Source organism: Coregonus clupeaformis, unplaced genomic scaffold, assembly GCF_020615455.1.
Source record: "Coregonus clupeaformis isolate EN_2021a unplaced genomic scaffold, ASM2061545v1 scaf0030, whole genome shotgun sequence".
NCBI lineage: Eukaryota > Metazoa > Chordata > Actinopteri > Salmoniformes > Salmonidae > Coregonus > Coregonus clupeaformis.
The window spans coordinates 50,001-65,698 of NW_025533485.1; the positions used below are offsets into that span (position 1 = coordinate 50,001).

Consider the following 15,698-nt stretch of genomic DNA (forward strand, 5'->3'; position numbering starts at 1 on the left):
CATTTAACATTACATCAAGTCATTTAGCTGAACAGACACTAAGCCAGACATTTAACATTACATCAAGTCATTTAGCTGACCAGACACTAAGACAGACATTTAACATTACATCAAGTCATTTAGCTGACCAGACACTAAGCCAGACATTTAACATTACATCAAGTCATTTAGCTGACCAGACACTAAGCCAGACATTTAACATTACATCAAGTCATTTAGCTGACCAGACACTAAGCCAGACATTTAACATTACATCAAGTCATTTAGCTGAACAGACACTAAGCCAGACATTTAACATTACATCAAGTCATTTAGCTGACCAGACACTAAGACAGACATTTAACTGTAATTTGCAATGACATGTGCCTCCTGTAAACACATAGCTGTCCTCCTGTAAACACATAGCTGTCCTCCTGTAAACACATAGCCGTAGACGAAAGACATTGGGGTTGGCTGCGTTTGTAGGAGAAGACAGACCAACACAAGAGTCGGCCGTGTGCAGCGGGTTATATTCTGTTCATTTCCCGACGACTCCACATGTTTTAATCGCCATTTCCCCCCATCGACACCAAGCAGGTGACCTACTGCGCACGGCCAGTGTTCGCGTGAATCTGTCTTTTCCTTCAGACGTGTCACTTTGAGCAGGAAAGCTGTGCTTCGTAAGGCTGCGTACCTTGGCGTGTGCAGGCCCCCTCTCGTTGAGCAGCTTGTACTGCGGTTGGACCCTGTTGAAACGGGCTAACTCATTCACCAGACACATGGGGGTTTTCTCTTTAGGGTTTGCCATGTTCTCCTGGGGTGGGCCTGGAACCGAGGCGGTATGGTGAGGGAGAAAGAAACCCAATAATAACAACATGTTAATAACACATGAATAACCCTTAAAATCATCTATTAGTAATTATTATCGTTGACGATATGAAAACTGATTATGGGCCTGAGAAGAGATGTCGGTGTTTTTCACTCCTGGTTCTAGAGACCCGAGGGGTATGTATGGAAGAACAGTACTTTAAGTGGCTGGAGATGCGAAGATGCTAGTAACTAGTACTAAACTAGTAACTAGTACTAAACTAGTAACTAGCACCAAACTACAGCGTGACTTGTTGAGGGAAGATTTACTTAATACGACTGCGATGCGTTGTCGTCTCACCTAGCTATCTTAAGATGAACGCACTAATTATATGTTACTCTGGATAAGAGCGTCTGCTGAATGACTAAAATGTGAAATGTATAATGTGGTTATATCCCGTGTTGTGTGTCAGGTTGGGTACTGTGACTGCAACAACAAAAAGGATTCCTCCATGCAAATGGACCAAAAAAAGCAAGTATTGTATTATAGTATTGTATTGTATAGGCCTATATAGACAGACACTGGGGCAGTAATAATAATCATAATAATAATAATAATAATAATATCAGTAACTAGTACTAGCCTATAGACCAGGGGTATTCAAATATTACCCTACGAGGTCAGGAGTACTGCTGGTTCTGTTCTCCCTGATCATTAATTTCACCACCTGGTGTCCCGGGTCTAAAATCAGTCCCTGATTATAATTTCACCACCTGGTATCCCAGGTCTAAATCAGTCCCTGATTATAATTTCACCACCTGGTATCCCAGGTCTAAATCAGTCCCTGATTATAATTTCACCACCTGGTGTCCCAGGTCTAAATCAGTCCCTGATTATAATTTCACCACCTGGTGTCCCGGGTCTAAATCAGTTCCTGATTATAATTTCACCACCTGGTGTCCCGGGTCTAAATCAGTTCCTGATTAGAGGGGATGAATTTTTAAAAAGGCAGTGGAAATGGCTTTGAGGTCCAGATTTGAATTTGAGTGCTATAGACCTACCTGGTGGGTTGGCAGACACAGGGGTGTCGGGCCCATACCCGGCTGAGGGAGAGGGGCAGCCGGGGCTGGGTCCAGGGCCATTGACTGAGGGCTGTAGACCCAGGGGTCCTGGACTGGCCCCGAGGGGAGACAGGGGGGAGAGGCCAGGGCCAGCCAGGGGCGCTGAGGTCTGCACTTTCACTTGAGCCATGCTCTATACCTGGCAGAGGAGCAAATATATATTAAAACACACAAACTTAATGACATGTTTGAGCCGTGACACATTAGCATGTATCATCTAACCAAATAATCTATGGCTATATAACAAGATTATGCGTAGAAGCGTAGCACTGAAGTGTCCATGAAAGCACTCTTCATTGTTTTTCCAGTGACTTTCCTCGACCTACGGCTTGCATCACACAATAGCACCCTATTCCCCACATACAGTGCTATAGGCCCTGGTCAAGAGAAATGTCGCTCTGTGAGGAATAGGGTGCCATTTTGGGAAGCAGCCTATAGCCTTTGACAGCACTGACAGAGGTGAGTGGGCCAGGACATGACATCACCGGAATCCAAAATGGAGTAGCCTATCTCACATTCTGATCCACTGGTGGTTAGTTAATGCAACCACACAATGATCCTTTATGCTCGTGTCCCTCCCGCTAAGCTCAACGTCAAGGAAGGAGGGTGCACCGCTGACAGAGTGTGTCCCAAATGCCACCCTATTCCATATATAGTGCACTACTTTGGATGCCATTTTGCGAAGCACACAAAAGAGTCATTGCAGCCAGAGACAACGCAGGGGGCGTTCAACGCAGGGCCAGCGGCGGACATGTTAGCTAGCTACACATAGTATCTAGGTCTCTCCCAAGAGGTCTGAACCTTAATGAAACAGGTAGTGTGCCGGCTCTGTCTAGGTCTCTCCCAAGAGGTCTGAACCTTAATGAAACAGGTAGTGTGCCGGCTCTGTCTAGGTCTCTCCCAAGAGGTCTGAACCTTAATGAAACAGGTAGTGTGCCGGCTCTGTCTAGGTCTCTCCCAAGAGGTCTGAACCTTAATGAAACAGGTAGTGTGCCGGCTCTGTCTAGGTCTCTCCCAAGAGGTCTGAACCTTAATGAAACAGGTAGTGTGCCGGCTCTGTAACTGCAGGGTAGCCAAGGCAAGCGGTACCGGAGCGCCAAGTCTAGGTCCAAAAGGCTCCTTAACAGCTTCTACCCCCAAGCTATAAGACTGCTGAACAATTAATCAAATGGCTACCCGGATTATTTACATTGACAACCCCCCCGCTGCTACTCGCTGTTTATTATCTATGCATAGTCACTTTACCCCTACCTACAAGTACAATTGTACATATATACAGTGAGGGAAAAAAGTATTTGATCCCCTGCTGATTTTGTACGTTTGCCCACTGACAAAGAAATGATCAGTCTATAATTTTAATGGTAGGTTTATTTGAACAGTGAGAGACAGAATAACAACAAAACAATCCAGAAAAACGCATGTCAAAAATTTTATAAATGGATTTGCATTTTAATGAGGGAAATAAGTATTTGACCCCCTCTCAATCAGAAAGATTTCTGGCTCCCAGGTGTCTTTTATACAGGTAACGAGCTGAGATTAGGAGCACACTCTTAAAGGGAGTGCAACTTACCTCAGTTTGTTACCTGTATAAAAGACACCTGTCCACAGAAACAATCAATCAATCAGATTCCAAACTCTCCACCATGGCCAAGACCAAAGAGCTCTCCAAGGATGTCAGGGACAATATTGTAGACCTACACAAGGCTGGAATGGGCTACAAGACCATCGCCAAGCAGCTTGGTGAGAAGGTGACAACAGTTGGTGTGATTATTCGCAAATGGAAGAAACACAAAATAACTGTAAATCTCCCTCAGCCTGGGGCTCCATGCAAGATCTCACCTCATGGAGTTGCAATGATCATGAGAACGGTGAGGAATCAGCCCAGAACTACACGGGAGGATCTTGTCAATGATCTCAAGGCAGCTGGGACCATAGTCACCAAGAAAACAATTGGTAACACACTATGCCGTGAAGGACTGAAATCCTGCAGCGCCCGCAAGGTCCCCCTGCTCAAGAAAGCACATATACAGGCCCGTCTGAAGTTTGCCAATGAACATCTGAATGATTCAGAGGAGAACTGGGTGAAAGTGTTATGGTCAGATGAGACCAAAATTTAGCTCTTTGACATCAACTCAACTCGCCGTGTTTGGAGGAGGAGGAATGCTGCCTATGACCCCAAGAACACCATCCACACCGTCAAACATGGAGGTGGAAACATTATGCTTTGGGGGTGTTTTTCTGCTAAGGGGACAGGACAACTTCACCGCATCAAAGGGACGATGGACGGGGCCATGTACTGTCAAATCTTGGGTGAGAACCTCCTTCCCTCAGCCAGGGAATTGAAAATGGGTCGTGGATGGGTATTCCAGCATGACAATGACCCAAAACACATGGCCAAGGCAACAAAGGAGTGGCTCAAGAAGAAGCACATTAAGGTCCTGGAGTGGCCTAGCCAGTCTCCAGACCTTAATCCCATAGAAAATCTGTGGAGGGAGCTGAAGTTTCGAGTTGCCAAACGTCAGCCTCGAAATCTTAATGACTTGGAGAAGATCTGCAAAGAAGAGTGGGACAAAATCCCTCCTGAGATGTGTGCAAACCTGGTGGCCAACTACAAGAAACGTCTGACCTCTGTGATTGCCAACAAGGGTTTTGCCACCAATTACTAAGTCATGTTTTGCAGAGGGGTCAAATACTTATTTCCCTCATTAAAATGCAAATCAATTTATAACATTTTTGACATGCGTTTTTCTGGATTTTTTTGCTGTTATTCTGTCTCTCACTATTCAAATAAACCTACCATTAAAATTATAGACTGATCATGTCTTTGTCAGTGGGCAAACGTACAAAATCAGCAGGGGATCAAATACTTTTTCCCCCTCACTGTGTGTGTGTGTATATATATATATATATATATATATATATATATATATATATATATATATATATATATATATATATATATATACATACATACATATACATACACACACACACACATATACTTACATATAGATATCATTTTTTAAAGGGAAATATATTTTATTACTTTCCTACCCCACCACCCCTTCCCTAACTGGAGTAAACAACAATGCTTAGGCCTCTACTTCCAGCTTATACATACTATTAACATTTTATGGACACAGTCAATTTTACAATAATTCTATTTTGTTTGTTTTTACTCCTGAACTTCCTCTACCCTCAACCTCTCCGATCATTTTCATGATGTCCATCCGGTTTGCTTCTATATGCCATATCTTTCCAACTGTGCTCTTTCACAAAAGCTCTCAACCTATAACCTATATACTTATTATGGACACAGTATGCTTTACATTAGTTATCTTGTTGTTATTAGTTGTTGTTACATGTACAAATTACCTCAACTAACCTGTACCCCCGCACATTGACTCAGTACCTGTACCCTCTGTATATAGCCTCATTATTGTTATTTTATTGTGTAACTTTTTATTGTATTTTTTAACTTTATTTAGTAAATATTTTCTTAACTCTATTTCTTGAACTGCATTGTTGGTTAAGGGCTTGTAAGTAAGCATTTCACGGTAAGGTCTACACCCGTTGTATTCGGCACATGTAACATTTGATTTGATTTGATTCCCCAGGAGAGTGGCCCTTCTCCCTGAGGGCCACAGAGTCTTTAGATGCACAAAGCTGATTCTACTGTAGATTACAGTACTTCTGTGTGTGTTTGATGCTATGGTCATTGTGAAGGACCTATGTGCAAATGCAACCCTTTATTTAATGACTCGGGTAGAAACTATCAAATGAGATCTGGGTAGAAACCATCAGATAACCGATGGATGGAATAAAACGTTTTCAAAGTGGTTTTAGTTTTCACTTTGAATTATAATAAGCATTTGAGTTATAATAAAGCAATGCATCAGTAGTCAGGCTTACCACATGATCCAGTAATTAGTTGATCAGAACATTTTGTTTATTTTAGCTAGCCTACATTAGGTTACGTTACACAATTTCTTCCTGATCATAACATATGTCACATTACAATTTCAATTTTAAAAAATTGTCGTCCATGTATGGCTAGTAGTTAGCGGTCCTGACAAGATGCAAAATATACAACTATTAAGTTAGCGTGTGTGTTATTATTAGCCAATTGAACTAACAAGCTAACTACCTAGTTACAATAACAGCTAGCTGCCAACACCACTAGCTAGCTTGCTAGCTGCCTAAGAACATCTGTAATGATGTTCAATCAATATACTCTGATATTAATGCATGACATTCCATGCTAGCTAGCTAGCTAGCTAAGCAAACTGTAGCTGCTTCCTGCTGTGCTAACGTGACGTTAGCTGACTGCACAGCCGCCACAATTGACACGGACTGCCACCAACTATGTCAACTGACAGCACTTAACCCCCTTCAAAACGTGCCGTAAGCGTTTAGCTATATAAAATACATATTACAGATGTAACCATGCATACGTTCAATGAATGCACATGTATTCTGCATTCGGTTAGATCATTAGCCAGCTCTTGGTTAGCAAGCTGGCTAACCGGTTTAAGAAGTCTTCCAGTGCAGAGTCGGCATCATGGCCGAACAGCGAACACCCCTTCAGTTAGCGTCCCCCACATAGCATTCAGCCCGATATAATTCACCAGGACAACACATATTCACAGGTGACAAGTTCGAACAAAAAAGCTAAGGGCTATCTGAACATGAATGTATCGCTAATAAATCGGCACTTATTTACCTTTGTCCAGGGCCAGACCCCAGTTACACCTCCAACATTGGCAAACACTAAAGAGAACTGATGGATCTAGGAACAGACCACATCACAATTCCGGGCAAAAGTATTATATTCGACACCGAAAATGTGGTTTTTGCACACAGTAAGTACACCTGCATGTTGCATGTTACTTTGTCACCATTGCAAGAGGTCGTACGCGACAGGTAGGCACTGATAGAAGCGTTGTGATATGTTTGATGACACCCGTTTCTCCAGTGAGAATGGTTCAGTCTTGCTTCCAGCGGGGTACACAGCTGAGCTGAGACCATCACAATCAATGTAGTCATCAAGTTCATTTAGCCATGCATGTTACGGAATTACTATATTTATAGCAATGTCAGCTGAATGATTATAATAATATTGAATTGTGTTGGGATTTATTAATGATAGGCTTAATGTAATTCATTTTAAGTTAGAAATTATCAACTTTGAGTGACTAGTGATTTAGCGAGAATGCAATGTTTCTGTTTCATATAACTTGTTTGCCTAATAGAAAGAATACTTGGAAATGTCACATTTGGAATATGTCACAAGAACTTGATGCACTCTGTTGTTGTGCTTAATGATTACTTAGAAATGGGTTAAGCTTCCTCCTTAGACATTGAGGACTTGAGGAGCAGGTCAGCTCTTCATTGGAGCCTGTGCTGATCCGTTGACCATTGAGGAGCAGGTCAGCTCTTCATTGGAGCCTGTGCTGATCCGTTGACCATTGAGGAGTAGGTCAGCTCTTCATTGGAGCCTGTGCTGATCCGTTGACCATTGAGGAGCAGGTCAACTCTTCATTGGAGCCTGTGCTGATCCGTTGACCATTGAGGAGCAGGTCAGCTCTTCATTGGAGCCTGTGCTGATCCGTTGACCATTGAGGAGCAGGTCAACTCTTCGTTGGAGCCTGTGCTGATCCATTGACCATTTTACCAAGTAGAATGTGCTTTATACATACACAAAAGTACTGTCCCCTGTAGCTCAGTTGGTAGAGCATGGCGTTTGCAACGCCAGGGTTGTGGGTTCGTTTCCCACGGGGGGCCAGTATCAAAAATATATGCACCCACTAACTGTTAGTCGCTCTGGATAAGAGCGTCTGCTAAATGACTAAAAAATAAAAAAATATGTGGACACCCCTTCAAATTAGTGGATTCGGCTATTTCAGTACCACCCGTTGCTGACAGGTACAGTTGATGTCGGAAGTTTACATACACTTAGGTTGGAGTCATTAAAACTCCTTTTTCAACCACTCCACAAATTTCTTGTTAACAAACGATAGTTTTGGCAAGTCGGTTAGGACATCTACTTTGTGCATGACACAAGTAATTTTTCCAACAATTGTTTACAGACAGATTCTTTCACTTATAATTCACTGTATCACAATTCCAGTGGGTCAGAAGTTTACATACACTAAGTTGACTGTGCCTTTTAAACAGCTTGGAAAATTCCAGAAAATTATGTCATGGCTTTAGAAGCTTCTGATAGGCTAATTTACATCATTTGAGTCAATTGGAGGTGTACCTGTGGATATATTTCTAAGGCCTATATTTTGGCGTGGAAGAATTTGACTGACATGCACAGAGCCCTGACCTCAACCCCATCGAACACCTTTGGGATTAATTGGAACGCCGACTGTGAGCCAGCGCCTAATTGCCCAACATCAGTAATGCTCTTGTGGCTGAATGGAAGCAAGTCCCCGCAGAAATGTTCCAACATCTAGTGGAAAGCCTTCCCAGAAGATTGGAGGCTGTTCTAGCAGCAAAGGGGGGGGACCTACTTTATATTAATGCTGGTGACTTTGGAATGAGATGTTCGACGAGCAGGTGTCCACATACTTTTGGTCATGTAGCGTATTTAAAGACATGTTTTTTTTATATGTTTCCTCTGTAGAGAATCCAGGTCCGCAGTCCTTCATTTCACAGGACATAGACATACATTTCAAGTAACATGTCTTATCCTGCCGTTGTGCCCTTGAGCAAGGCACTTAAACCCTCACACTGCTTATAGAGCGCTGCCCTCTGCTCCAACCTGTGTGTGTGTGTGTCGTTCGGAGCGGTTGGTATCAAATCAGGAGACACTTTTTCTGTGGACTGCAAGGAAAATGGATCAAAAAAGTATTTTATTCTAACAGACTGCAGGCTATTTCAATAAAAAGGCAGTACATATCTCATACTGGACTGATGGGTGAAAAAGTGAATCAAAGACATTAGCTGACAATAATGGCAAGCTGAAATGAATGGTTGGTCTTAACCTGGGGACTTTCTAGACATGTCTGGAGGCTAAAGAAATGCACACCTGTTTAGGTGAGGTGCTGGCTAGCAGAGTAGAACACCTGTTTAGGAGAGGTGCTGGCTAGCAGAGTAGAACACCTGTTTAGGAGAGGTGCTGGCTAGCAGAGTAGAACACCTGTTTAGGAGAGGTGCTGGCTAGCAGAGTAGAACACCTGTTTAGGAGAGGTGCTGGCTAGCAGAGTAGAACACCTGTTTAGGAGAGGTGCTGGCTAACAGAGTAGAACACCTGTTTAGGAGAGGTGCTGGCTAGCAGAGTAGAACACCTGTTTAGGAGAGGTGCTGGCTAGCAGAGTAGAACACCTGTTTAGGAGAGGTGCTGGCTAGCAGAGTAGAACACCTGTTTAGGAGAGGTGCTGGCTAGCAGAGTAGAACACCTGTTTAGGAGAGGTGCTGGCTAGCAGAGTAGAACACCTGTTTAGGAGAGGTGCTGGGTAGCAGAGTAGAACACCTGGTTAGGAGAGGTGCTGGCTAGCAGAGTAGAACACCTGTTTAGGAGAGGTGCTGGCTAACAGAGTAGAACACCTGTTTAGGAGAGGTGCTGGCTAGCAGAGTAGAACACCTGTTTAGGAGAGGTGCTGGCTAGCGGAGTAGAACACCTGTTTAGGAGAGGTGCTGGCTAGCAGAGTAGAACACCTGTTTAGGAGAGGTGCTGGCTAGCGGAGTAGAACACCTGTTTAGGAGAGGTGCTGGCTAGCAGAGTAGAACACCTGTTTAGGAGAGGTGCTGGCTAGCGGAGTAGAACACCTGTTTAGGAGAGGTGCTGGCTAGCGGAGTAGAACACCTGAAAAAGAAATGGAGAGTTCACTCTAGGAGCTCAGATGGAATAATTTATAACCAAAGTTTGGACACACAAGCTGTCTTCACCAGGGTATAATGACAAACACTGCGGGTCACTAGTTTATATAGTGTCAAAGGACACACACAGGTGTCTAATCATGGCCGGGTGTGGCCTGATATCATTGGTTAATTTACAGATATAAATACAACAAACAAAAACATGAATGGATAACGATCATAGATACAATTTGGCTACATAGGCCTACAAACAAACATTTACAATGAATAGCAAAACCACAAGAATGGCTTCAGATCAAAGTCTATGTTGACACCGAAGGGAGCAATGGTCTTTAAAATTAAAGATCCAGGCAGCATCTCGTTTTAACAATAAATTGTAGAAGTCACCCCCTCTCCTAGGGAGGGTGACGTGTTCCATGCCGATATAACGTAGGGTCGAAATCGAGTGGTTCGCTTCCAAAAAGTGGGCCGCAACTGGGTATGTCGAGTTTTTGCACCTAATGGTGCTACGATGCTCCGAGATTCGTACATTTAATTCACGCTTCGTTTTACCCACATCATTTTTACCACAAAGACAAGTTATAAGATAAACACCTTTGATTGGGATCTGTTTCCCTGTTTGGGGGTGTTTGAAGGATCTACATTTGTAAGTGCCATTGCATTGAGCGCAGCCATTACACTTGTAGTTTCCATCCGGTAGAGGAGCAAATAGACGTTGTGCAGGGATATTTTGGGGTGGTAAATCAGAGTTTACCAATTGATCTCTGAGATGTCTGCCCCGCGAGAATACGACCAAGGGAGGGTCCGAAAACACATTACCAATACTGTCATCGGATCTTACAACGCGCCAATGTTTGTGAACGATTCCCTTAATTTGTTCAGAGCACTTTGAATAGCGGGTAGTAAGAATGCTTCTTTTTGCGAGACTGTCCTTGAAAGAGATCAGGTCTCGATTTGTTTGGAATTTTCTCAATGGCAGTATTAATCTGACCATTTTTGTACCCCGTCTCCTTTAATTTTCTTTCGAAATCTGATTGTTTTTGGCATATTATTTTTGCTTCGACAGAATTGGCTGTAGGGAAAACAGTTTTTCAAGGGAAGCGGGTGACAACTATCAGCCCTCAACAAACTGTTACGATCAGTAGGTTTCCTGTAAAGATCAGTGTATAGAACATTATCCTCACACAAAATCAGAAGATCAAGGAAACTGATTTTACGTGTGTCAGATTGCACAGTAAATCTCAGGCGCTCAGAACAAGAGTTTTAAAAAAGCATGGAATGCCTGGAGTTGTTTTGCATCACCCCTATATAGAACAAAAATATCATGAATGTACCGTTTCCAAATAATAATGTTAGGCAAGAAAACATTTTTTAGAGGATTGAAGATTGACTGTTTCTCCATGTAACCCACATACAAATTAGCATAGTTAGGAGCCATAGGGGATCCCATAGCAGTACCCTTCGTCTGAATAAAGAAATCATTTAAAAACATGAAGTAGTTGTGTGTGAGTACTATTTCAACCAATGTTATAATGCATGCACTGGAAGGTAGTTCATTTGGGTCACGCTGCTGAAGAAAATGTTCCATGGCTTCAATACCGCTTTCGTGTGGCATATTAGTGTATAACGACTCAACATCAAAAGTAACTAACAATGTATTATCAGGGAGAGGATCAAGAGATTCAACAATAGAGATCATACTGCTGGTGTCCTTTACAAAGGAGGGGAGCTGTTCTGCGACTGGTCTAATAAAAAAGTCAACAAAGGTTGATAAAGGGGCTGTTACTGCATCGATGCCTGCTACAATATGGCGCCCTGGAGGTTTTGTAACGTTCTTGTGTAATTTCGGCAAAGTATAGAATGTGGCAATTTTAGAGTGTTGAATTGTCAAAAAGTCGTGTTCCTTTTTGGTAATTTGACCAGAATTTAAAATACTCATCTAGGACAGTAATGATAGTGTTCTGAAATTGGGAAGTGGGGTCACTTCTGAGTTTCTTGTAAATGCTGTTGTCAAGCAGTTGTCTGTGACACTCATTTATATAAACTGTCCTATGCAACCGACCCACCCTTTTCAGCAGGGCGTGTAAGGACTGACGTATCGGATTGTAAATCAAGCAAAGCTTGTTTTTCATCCCTAGGTAAATTATGGGGGAAAAAATGATTTTCCAAAAAACTTAAAAAATGTCTACCTTAACATCGAAATCATTGCACTGAGTTGTAGGCACAAAATATAACCCTTTATTAAGCAAGGAGACATGGACTGTGCTCAATATCTTGCTTGATAAATTAAAGACACCGCGGCCACCTCCGCGCTTCTGTCGGCCCAGTCTCTCGTTGGATAAAAAAAACTGCCACTGTAAGCAGATGAGGCGCTGGTTGTAGAGCGCTGGTCAGATGGGAGTGGATAGAAGTTAGCGGCCTCCCTCCTGCGTCTGTCATGGAGAGGAGGAGCAGAACCTCTTGTCAGGGTTTCTCCAGAAGTAGACTTTGTCCTCAGCCTTGTCTTTTTTTGTCTCGGTTGAATTTCTTGATTTTAAGCTCCTTTCCTTCTGTAGACAACGTGTCCTGGAGCGCTTGGTTAGTTTTCATCAGTTCATAATGAACAGCTCCTTGCAGAGCTGTGCGTTTCTCTGCTGGTCATTTCTAGACATGACCAACAGATGGTGCCAATGTATCACGTTTCCCTTCTTGGGCCTACCCCGCCTTCAGAAAGTATTCAAACCACTAAACATTTTGTTGTGTTACAGCCTTAATTTAAAATGGATTAAATTGAGATTTTGTGTCACTGGCCTACACACAATAATACCCCATAATGTCAAAGTGGAATTATGTTTTTAGAAAATGTTCTTGAGTCAATAAGTATTCAACCCCTTTGTTATGGCAAGCCTAAATAAGTTCAGGAGTAAAAATGTGATTAACAAGTTACATAAGTTGCATCGACTCACTCTGTGTACATTAATAGTCTTTAACATAATTTTTGAACGGCGACCTCATCTCTGCACCTAACCCACACATAGTATTATATGCAAGGTCCATCAGTCGAGCAGTGAATTTCAAACACAAATTCAACCAGAAAGACCAGGGAGGTTTTCCAATGCCTCACAAAGAAGGGCACCTATTGGTAGATGGCAAAAATAAATAAAAAAGCAGACATTGAATATCCCTTTGAGCATGGTGAAGTTATTAATTACACTTTGTATCAATACACCCAGTCACTACAAAGATACAGGCGTCCTTTAACTCAGTTGCCAGAGAGGAAGGAAACTGCTCAGGGATTTCACCATGAGGCCAATGGTGACTTTAAAACACAGTTTAAAGGCTGTGGAATGGATCAACAACATTGTATTTACTCCACAATACTAACTTAAAATTACAGAGTGAAAAGAAGGAAGCCTGTACAGAATACACATATTCCAAAACATGCATCCTGTTTGCAATAAGGCACTAATGTGCTAAATAAATTAACTTTGTCCTAAATACAAAGCATTATGTTTGATAAAATCCAACAACACATTACTGAGTACCACTCTTCATATTATCAAGCATGGTGGTGGCTGCATCATGTTATGGGTATGCTTGTCATCAGCAAGGACTAGGGAGTTTGTTAGGATAAAAAGAAACGGAATAGAGCCAAGCACAGGCAACATCCTAGAGGAAAACCTGGTTTAGTCTGCTTTCCACCAGACACTGGGAGATGAATTCACCTTTCAGCAGGACAATAACCTAAAACACAAGGCCAACTGTACAATAAAGTTGCTTACCAAGATGACATTGAATGTTCTTGAATGGCCTATTTACAGTTTGGACTCAAATCGGCTTGAAAATCTATGGCAAGACTTGAAAATGGCCGTCTAGCAATAATCAACAAGAATAATTTTTTAAAGAATAATGTGCTAATATTGTACAATCCAGGTGTGCAAAGCTCTTAGAGACTTACCCAGAAAGACTCACACCTGTGATCGCTGCCAAAGGTGATTCTAACATGTATTGAATCAGGGGGTTGAATACTTATCTAATCAAGATCTTATTTTTTATATATATATATATATATATATATATATATATATATATATATATATATATATATATATATATATATTTACAAATGTTAGAATTTTTCTTCCACTTTGACAGAGTATTTTGTGTAGATTGACCAAAAATTACAATTAAACCCATTTTAAATGTGGCCCGCATTGTGGAGTTTCCTATGATTCACTGACAGCAAGGTGCCATAATAACACTAAGTCAGTCTCACCCTATTCCCTTAATGGAATCAAATCAGATCAGCAAAGTGTGAGACAAGGATGAATTAAAAGTGAATCTCTGCTTTTTTATTATTATTATTGTTTATTAAAATGAACAGACACCTCTGACAATGTACATCTCAAAATATATTAGAAATATAACATTGCAACCCTCATTGGTGTTGATTAATCACAACAATCTGCAGGCCAAGAATCCAAACCACATTAAAAAAGGAAAAAAATAGACCCTAATAAAACCAGTAAGACAAAAGAGAGACACATCCGAACCATGTTGACCCATCCACTCCTGGTTTTCGACATTTCCACTGATCTGTGGATGCAGGCTTTTTGCCCCCTGCACTAATACCATAATGTGACAGACTGTGGCTTACTTCCCAAATTGCACCCTATTCCGTACGTAGTGCACTACTGTTGACCAGGGCCCATACTCTGGTCTAAAGTAGTGCACTATGTAGGGAATAGGGTGCAATTTGGGAAGTAAGCCACAGTCTGTCACAATCAACTACTGTTTGTCAACACCAGGAAGCAGATAACCCTTCTGCAGTGTCATACATTGGTTAAATAGATAAGACGCCTTTATATAGTAATAAATACGGTTCCTGGATACCAAATGTACCCCGGTCATATCTACAACACATTCACTGAGTCAAGAGGTTTCATATTGTGAAGAAATAACTCCTCTATAGACCCAAAGGAAAAGAGAACCAGATATAATACAAACAACCCGTGATGGGAGGAAGTATTTCTGAATGGATGGCGACAGGACACAACTATAGGAATGGGAGTGATTGAAGTCAGAAACGACAAGAGATCTGCTGCAACACACTGGCTGGTCGCGTCCCAAATGTCACCCGATGATTCTCTTTATAGTGCACTACTTTTGACCATGGTACACATGGCTCTGGTCAAAAGTAGTGCACTATATTGGGAATAGGGTGCCATTCTCTGGTCTAAAGTAGTGCACTATATAGGGAATAGGGTGCCAATCTCTGGTCTAAAGTAGTGCACTATATAGGGAATAGGGTGCCAATCTCTGGTCTAAAGTAGTGCACTATATAGGGAATAGGGTGCCAATCTCTGGTCTAAAGTAGTGCACTATATAGGGAATAGGGTGCCATTCTCTGGTCTAAAGTAGTGCACTATATAGGGAATAGGGTGCCAATCTCTGGTCTAAAGTAGTGCACTATATAGGAATAGGGTGCCATTCTCTGGTCTAAAGTAGTGCACTATATAGGGAATAGGGTGCCATTCTCTGGTCTAAAGTAGTGCACTATATAGGGAATAGGGTGCCAATCTCTGGTCTAAAGTAGTGCACTATATAGGGAATAGGGTGCCATTCTCTGGTCTAAAGTAGTGCACTATATAGGAATAGGGTGCCATTCTCTGGTCTAAAGTAGTGCACTATATAGGGAATAGGGTGCCATTCTCTGGTCTAAAGTAGTGCACTATATAGGGAATAGAGTGCCATTCTCTGGTCTAAAGTAGTGCACTATATAGGGAATAGGGTGCCAATCTCTGGTCTAAAGTAGTGCACTATATAGGGAATAGGGTGCCATTCTCTGGTCTAAAGTAGTGCACTATATAGGGAATAGGGTGCCATTCTCTGGTCTAAAGTAGTGCACTATATAGGGAATAGGGTGCCAATCTCTGGTCTAAAGTAGTGCACTATATAGGGAATAGGGTGCCATTCTCTGGTCT

General features: G+C 42.0%; 1 protein-coding gene across 1 annotated transcript in view; it reads right to left on the reverse strand.

The window, feature by feature from the left end:
- Positions 1-6,724, reverse strand: part of LOC123483109 (double-stranded RNA-binding protein Staufen homolog 2-like) — a 15,257-nt gene extending 8,533 nt beyond the window's left edge. Inside the window, exons 1-3 of the mRNA XM_045212605.1 lie at positions 6,632-6,724; positions 1,849-2,047; positions 674-804 (exon numbers count right to left, since the gene is read on the reverse strand). Coding sequence (XP_045068540.1) covers positions 674-804; positions 1,849-2,038 — 321 coding nt within the window. The 5' untranslated portion in view covers positions 2,039-2,047; positions 6,632-6,724. The remainder of the gene's footprint in view (positions 1-673; positions 805-1,848; positions 2,048-6,631) is intronic.
- Between the last annotated feature and the right edge of the window lie 8,974 nt (positions 6,725-15,698).